The 8,083-nt window shown below is 46.0% G+C and overlaps 1 protein-coding gene across 1 annotated transcript in view; it reads left to right on the top strand.

Moving 5' to 3' along the window:
• LOC104390477 (cytosolic phospholipase A2 beta-like) overlaps positions 1-1,116 on the top strand; it is an 84,975-nt gene extending 83,859 nt beyond the window's left edge. Inside the window, 1 exon segment of the mRNA XM_009999615.1 lies at positions 872-1,116. Coding sequence (XP_009997917.1) covers positions 872-1,116 — 245 coding nt within the window.
• Positions 1,117-8,083: the final 6,967 nt, after the last annotated feature.

The following is an 8,083-nucleotide window of genomic DNA, read 5'->3' on the forward strand; positions in this document are numbered from 1 at the left end:
GGTTAGACTAAACCTTGCTATGTCTCAAGTGATGTCCACGTATCATTTTCATGCGATTTCTGCTGGACATCATAGGGAATATCTCAGCAGTCTGTTGTAGCCCTGCTGACAGCCATCTCACAGTACATCTGTAGTTTGGGCATATTTGGTTCAGACTGCAAGAAGATGGGTAAAAAAAAGATGGAAAGAAAAATGTATCTCTAAACATTTGTAGAATAATAAATTTGAGGCTGAAATCCCTGGTGGAGGGGAGTAAGGTGTCCTGCTTTTAGGCAAAAAGATTAACTCAACATGGAGAATGGATGTTGGAAAATCCAAGGGGTTGGGTTAACCTAAGGCTGAGGGATGAGAGGCTGATATGGGGTCCTCTGTTCCCTCTGCTCTTCCACACTCTGCAAGAGACAATCCTGCCTGATTAGTGTCTCATAGCCTACTTACTAGGTTGTCCACTTGCTCTAGCTGGCAGATACACTCTTGTCATCACTAATTGAGGTTGGATCATGGATTTTGGAAGGTGTTCTAGGCCTGCCTGAGAGTCAGTCTTCAAGGGTTTGGGAAAAGATGTGGATCCAGGGGCACACTGCCCAGAAATGGCTGTCTGCAGGGGTAGGATGAGAGGGAAGGTAATGATTCCTGCCAGCCCTGCTGAGGGATTTCCAGGTCCCGGCTTTGGCAGGAGGGGGAAGGAGGAGTGGCTGGGAAGGCTGTCCAGGAACGGTTCTTCCAAGCTGGAGGGGGGAGTGGGGCGTGCAGTCTTTCCTGGAGGCTGTTTTTAACAGTGTGTTCTGCCAAGTAGACCCATCCCCTCCAACACCATGTGTTTTGTGCTCCAGATTGAGTATACTGTGATGGCTTTTGTCTTTCTCTGCAGGGGTGAAGCGCTCTCACACAGAGATGGAAGAAGGCGAAGTAAATCTGGATGGCAGCTGCTCACCCTATTACCTCATTAGGTTAATCTACTCCTCTGAAAATTTTGACAAAATTGTGAACCTGAGTGAATACAACATCCTCAATAACAAAGACCTGCTCCTCCAGGCAATCCGAAGTGCTGTAGAACGGAGGAGAAGCGCCAGGACTGGGAATTTCCCCAGCTACTCTCGAGCTGGATACCCCTAGGCTGGGTTTTTACACTTTTGCCCACTGAAGGCTACGACAGTCACATTACAACACATCACAGTCACATTGTAACATTTCACAGTCACATTACATCACCTCACTGTGTTCATTATTTTTGCAGGAAAGTGAGGAAACCTGTACATTTCTCATTTTGCCTTGTTCAAGTTCCTAGCTTTCAAAATGGTTTATTTAATCTGCTTCACTCAAGTTCTCAGACCACAAGAGCCGCACACTGTGGTCTTACTTGTTAAGATATTAGGGTCCTGGTTAGCAGAGACCTTCCAGGATCTCCCTGGTCTTACAGAATATGGTGGTGGTGATAGTGATAATATGTGCCTATTCCCTCAATCCTGAGCCTATCGTCGGTGTCTTTTCAATGCTTTGTTACAAACCAAGTCCTGTCCATTTGCATTCAGTAATGTCCCGATTTTCAGACAGGCTGAGCAACTAGAATTTGCATCGAATTGGTGGGCTCAGCTTTGAAGCCAGGCCAAGGAGTCTTATATACCTGTGAACAACGGCCAAACTGCAACATGGACAATTGCATTCTGTCTGGCTGATTCCTCTCGCTGATTTGCTAATTACTCCTTTTTTCCATTCCCCTGCAAGTTTGGCACAGAAAGGCTGCTCCAAACTGCCACGAGGGGGCCAGTTACATTTCAAGGAGAGGACATTAGCTCCAGAGAGCTAGTATGGTTCTTTTGAGTGTTGACTGGAGGAAAATTCTGCATAAGGCATGAGTGATTATATCGATTTATGTGGGTAGTGACTTTATGCATTAAAATGTCAAGAGCCTGAAACAAGCTCTTGATACAAAAACCTTGAGTGGAATAATTACCATAGACTCTAGTACATTTAATTTAATAATCATTACATAAACTGGTGCTCCTGATTTAGGCACTCTGAATATAGGATAACATAACTCACTAAGAGAATGGATAACCATTGTATTTTCACACCCAGAAGATTTTTTTCCTTTACAGTCTTCTATCTCTAACATGGTAGGCAAGGTATTTTTAATGGTGCTACACTAAAATAGAACATATAAAAGAAGGAAATTCTTTATCACACCTCCTTGCTGGAGGAAAATACTTGGAAAAATTATGCCTCCTTTTCATTTGCTTTGGAGTGCACTGAGAGGCTGTGCCTTGAACTAGAAGCTTGGAATGTCTTTTTAGCCATCCAGTATATTAAAAAGATGGTAGGGAAGGATGGTGAGCAATATGAACAGAGCTCCACAGGTGTCAGAGAAGTTTCCAGACTTCCTAGCACTGGAGAATTTGGACCTGCTTCTGTTTTATTTGATTCAAACACAGCATATTCATCAGGGCCTCCAAGGAAAGACCTTCACATTTCTTCTGTGTTGGAATTTTACTTGATATCTAGAATTAGTTTTACTTGAAATCCAAAATTAGACAGAGACACAGGGGTCTGCCTTTTTGGTACATGCAGACAGTATTCAAGCTCAGAGGTAGAGCATTTCATTGTCTGAACCCTGCATCTACTAAATGCTGCTTCTGCTGCAAGCAACGGCACTGAATAAGCATCAGCAACATTCCTCACACCATGCTTATTTACTAAGCTAAGGAACACCACTCAAAACCTGAGGAGTCTTAACAGCTGGAATGCAACTGCGCAACTGAATTCAGACCATGAAAAGATAAGAACTGATTAGATTCCAGCTGAGAAAAAAATCAACAACAACAAAACCAAAACCAAACCAAACAACAAAAAAAACCAACAAAAAAAAAAACAGAAGAAAAAAGAGCCATTTTGAGTTGAAAGGCGAGATGGCAGCAGGGGGCTGTCTCAAAAAGAGTCCTACCCGCAGGATCTTGTTCCCTTCACACGGGAGAGCAGCACGCCCTGGCACAGTGTGCTGTGGTGCAGGTATGTGCACGTACAAGCACACGTGGCTGTGTCATGCAGAGGCACAGGGTGTGAACTCCTGTCATGCTCCTGTGGCTGGTCCCCTCCCTCTAACCCCCTTGCACAGGCAAAAACAGCAGGAGTGGACAGAATGGACAAGGAGCCAATGACACCATGGTGCTGCCATCTCTGTGCCCTCACGGCATTGATATGCTTGGGGTGTTGAAGTATCAGGCATGTCTTCCAGCATTATGCTATTACAGAGGACGTGCAAAGGGCTGAGCTGGAAGAGAGGGCTGAGGGGGGCTGAACAGCTTGTGGGGAGTCCCAGTAATAGCAGCAGATAGCAGCTCTTCTGCTGCAGTGGTTAGAGGGCTCAGTTTGGTCAGGGTCACTGGTGTTCTCCACAAGCGCCTGGGATTTCTTTTGACACTAAACCAATATCTAACTGAAGCTGGAAGACTTGGCCTTCAGAATCAGAGATTCAGGGCAGCCCTCTCCAGATGCAGGAGATCTGTCAGGAACAAGACCACTAATAATATTATATAATTGCCTTTCATTTCTATGTCACCCATATCATAAATAGGAACACTGCTTTACCTCATCTGCCTGATTTTTATGTTCTGCTGCAGCAAAAAGATGTCTCTGTTTTGTTCAGGGGCTACAGTGAGTGATCTGTAACCCACATGAACCTTGGCAACACATGCCCAGCAGAAAGGCATCTCAGCCACACAGAAAATTTGGTCTTTAGATGCTCCGAAGACTGATAGCTAGGGCATGTTTGGTGCATCCAGAGTGCTGCTAATGCAAACAGGAATGTCCTCTTGTTCTGGTTTGGTTTTTTGGTAGCAGGGGAAGGGCCACAGGAATGGGCTCAGATAAGAAGCTGAGAAGTTTCCCCTGCTCCAAATCCCAGCCAAAGAGCAGGTGGAGAGACAATAGATGAGCCTCTGTGATTAACATATGAAAGAATCAACACCTGAGCAGAGAAGCACCGGGGGGAGAAGAGCTGTGCTGGGGAAGGAGGGCAGTGCTGGTGGTTGGTGAGGAAGAAGGGGAAGAAGGTGCCCAAGCAGAAGTTTCCCTGCAACCCATGGCGAGATGTCAGGCTGTCCCCCTGCACCCATGGAGGAACATGGTGGAACATTCTCTGAAGGCACCTGGAGGGGTGAACTTGGCCAGTGGACTTGGATTTTGTGGCCAGAGGATTTGCTGCCTCTGGACTCTGATTACGCAGCAGTAGAAGACCCAACACCAGGGGAGTTTGTTCGCAAAGCAGCCCCTGACTCTGTGGGAAGCCCAGGCTGGAGCAGCTCCGGATCTCGTGGGAAGGACTCAGGAAGGAGAGGTTCATCGAGGACTCTCTGCCATGGGAGGGACCCTGTGGGGAAGCAGGGAAGGACTGTAAGGAATCCTTCTTCCTGAGGAGGAAGGAGCGCTGTGAACTGACTCTAAACCCCATCCCCTGTCCCCCTGTGCCACTGAGGGGAAAGAGGGAGAGAAACCGGGAACAAAGTGATTTGGGCCTGGGAAGAAGGGAGGGGTGGGGTAACATATGCAAGCCCTGCTCTGTGTGTGTCTGTGTCCTGTGTGTGTTTGATTAGTGTGAAATTAAATTATTATTTTTCCCCAAGTTGAGTCTGTTTTGCCTGGGACCTTAATGAGTGAAGAACCCTCCTTGTCCTTTGTCTTGATCCATGAGTGTCTAGTTGGGCTTTGTCCTCCCCATCCCAGAGTGTGTGTGTGAGGGGGGGAGTTGAGTGAGGGGCCATGGGGCTGGTTCTTTTTGTCATGTTGGGCCCAAACCACGACACCACTAAAATGTGAAATGGCAAAAAAAGCGCAGCCCTACAGGGTTTCAGGTAACCTATAGTCAATGGAGAGTAACTTTTCTGAGGGAATGCTGAACCATCTTGTATAGTGAGGGAGGTAGCTGTGGGTAGGGAATGAGGTGGGCAGGTGACGTGACTGTTTCCCAAGAGAACTGCACTCAGGGTTGTGCCAACACTTAAAGCAGGGCCAGGGACTTCTGTTTAATCTTGCAGCCAACAGGCGCAGACACGCATGTGCCCCTTGGTCTCCTTGGGGACCAGTGTGATACCCCTGTAGCCTTAAATGATAATAGAATCATAGAATCATTAAGGCTGGAAGGGACCTCAAAGAACATCAAGTTCCAACCTTCCTGCTCATGGCATGATTCTATTTGAAGATGTTGTGGGGGAAAAACATTATACCATAAACACTGAATTATATTAGATACATGGGGTGTTGTTTGGGGTTGTGGGAGGGGACTTGCTTGCTTGGCATCTCCATGAGTTTCTTCATTTTGCTTGGTCACAGTGCTTGGAAGAACAAAATCTCCATCTCCTGGCTTTCACCCTTCCAGAACAACAATTACTATGATTTTCCTTTCTGTGGGAATGCAGGACTGAGTAGTTACATATATCTAGCCCAGAGTTCCCTGCTGGAAATGTGTAATAAACGTTTAACCCATTACACATCTGTGATGCCCCATAGTTAAGGACACAGGGGTTTCCTAAAGCCTTAGAACAACTTACTGTTTGGCACCAGAGAAGAGAGAAAGTAGTTAAGTGTCCTCCCTCCCAGAAATGGCATACAGCTTCATATTACAGTCCTGCTCTGGAAGAGTTTAGGTACCATCTGATGTGACCAAGTGTCCTGGTTTGGGCCAGGAGAAAGCCAATTTAATTTCTACTAATTTGTTCTTTTCAGTGACCTCTCTTTTAAGCAGCACACTTGCTGAAATTAACAGCAAGTTTTCCAGCCAGTGCACTGATAACATCTGAATGTTTATAGTTACTGCTGAGAAATTAAGGACACTTTGCTCTGCTTGTTGGATTTGCTGCTTTGGACACTAAAGGACCTGAAGAGTTGTATCTACAGCCCTCCTGTGGGGAGGAGCTGACTAGACAGGTGACTAAAATTGCCCGAATGGAGTGTTCTCTCCCATACACATTGTACTCAGTACAAACTGAGGGATCACGGGAGTTGAGCTCTCTGTTGGCCATGGCTGGCATCCAAGGAGGATTCCATCTGTCCATCTCCCTTGATCCCCAGGCCTGTGTGGTTCTGACCCTTGTATCTCTACCTTCAAACTCTGTCTGCCTTGCTGCTAACTCTGGAAGCGGTCCAGGGCTTTTTCAGGACTGCCCTGCAGCTTAGGGGAGTGCCATGGGAGTTGCTGAGAGTGTGGGAGGGGGGCAGGCTGTAAGGGTTTTGTACGGTCCTGTACATAATTATTTGTTATGTATTTTCTTTTATCACTACTATTTAATTTAAGCTGGCTAGTTTAGTTTTCAATCTGGAAACATCTCTCCTTGTTCTCTCTTTCATTTCCTTATCTGGGTGGGAGAGGGGGTACATAGAGGGCATTATTGTAATTAGTTTATTTTCCAGTCCTGTGTTAAACTGTGACACCAGGTTTGTTAATGCTAACAACAAATATATTCTATTCAGGCAGCAAGATTCTTTGGACAAAGAATTTAGGTTTCTGCTTCAAGCAGTCACAACTAATAGCTTTATAGGAGCTCTACAAGTAGCAGAAAACTGTAACTGTATGTAGTGATAAACTACTAAGTATATACTGCAGTGTCACAGATCAAGGCAGAACCTTAGAAGAGCCATGGGCATACAGAAGCAGCAATGTTAATGATAATAATGACATAGTTACCAGAAAATATAATCCACATCAATGGGATATAATCTAGTTCCTGAAGGTAGAAGTGTTATTTGCAGGAGGGAAAAAGAGAGGATTAAGCAACCAAGCACAGAGCACAAATCAGGTTAAGACTGGAAAGCCAAACTGATCTGAGTGCCTGAGGTAAAACTACGTGACGTTGCTTCAGTTTGTTCCTAGCTGATTTTTGGCAGCCATCACAATCAGAAGACAGTCTGATGATTTTATCTTTGAACACATCATCCTCTTCTTGCCCATGTCTCCCAAGGGAGGCCCTCCTGCTGCTGCTGTTCAGCATGGTGTGTACCTCCTCTGAGCCTCTTTGGGGTTGCTGCTGGGAAAACATCTCTGGGTTTGTATATGTTGAGTTGTTTCACATGTCCCATCTTAAGAGCCAAAGGCTCAATAGTTGCTGCTGGCAGTTGTTAGTGTCTTACTGAGCAATGGCAGCTTATGCCTTTTTGGGAAGCAATGGCTTGAGTCTCCTAAGCTGCCTCCTCAGTCCCACGCCCACTGCCAGGATGTGCTGGTTTTGGCTGGGATAGTGTTGATTCTCTTCATAGTAGCCAGTATGGGGCTGTGTATTGGATTTGTGCTGAAAACAGTGTTGATAATGCAGAGATGTTTATGTTACTGCAGAGCAGTGTGTACACAGTCTACTTCTCACCCAACCCCACCAGTGAGCAGGCTGGGGGTGCACAAGAAGCTGGGAGGGGACACAGCTGAGACAGGTGACCCCACTTGACCAAAGGGATATTCCGGACCACATGACATCATGCTCAGCATATAAAGCTGGGGGAAGAAGAAGGAATAGATACGATTATATTTGTCTTCCTAGGTAACCATTGGGCATGATGGAACCCTGCTGTCCTGGGGACGGTTGAACACCAGCTTGATGATGGGAAGGAAGTGGTGAATAAATTCCTTGGTTTACTTGCATGTGTGGCTTTTCCTTTAACTATTACGTGTTTTTTACTCAATCCACAAGTTTTCTCACTTCTACTCTTCCAATTCTCTCGCCCATCGTGGAGCCATCAAGTGGCTCTTTGGGGTTCAGTTGCTGGCTGGGGTTAAACCATGACACAGGACTTCAGTGTGCAGGTGAGAACAGGTTAAACCATGACATGGGACCTGAAATGTAGGTTTATGGGGATGAGGAAACAAGGGCCATGTGGAGGTGGGTGGAGCCCTCCTTTGGGATGGCATGGCACATGAAGCTCCTGCTTTGGGAAATCAGACTTTGGAAAAGAATGAGGACTGGGCAATCCAGCTGGTGAGATCAGCAGGCTCTGCATATCTCCTGTTAGAAAAGACATTGAGAGCCCTACACTACAACTTAAAATGCTTTAAATTATTGCCCCTATAATTACCGGTGAACCCCAGCTTAACTGTGGGTGTGGA

This window comes from Chaetura pelagica, unplaced genomic scaffold (assembly GCF_000747805.2).
Source record: "Chaetura pelagica isolate M959 unplaced genomic scaffold, ChaPel_1.0 scaffold55, whole genome shotgun sequence".
NCBI lineage: Eukaryota > Metazoa > Chordata > Aves > Apodiformes > Apodidae > Chaetura > Chaetura pelagica.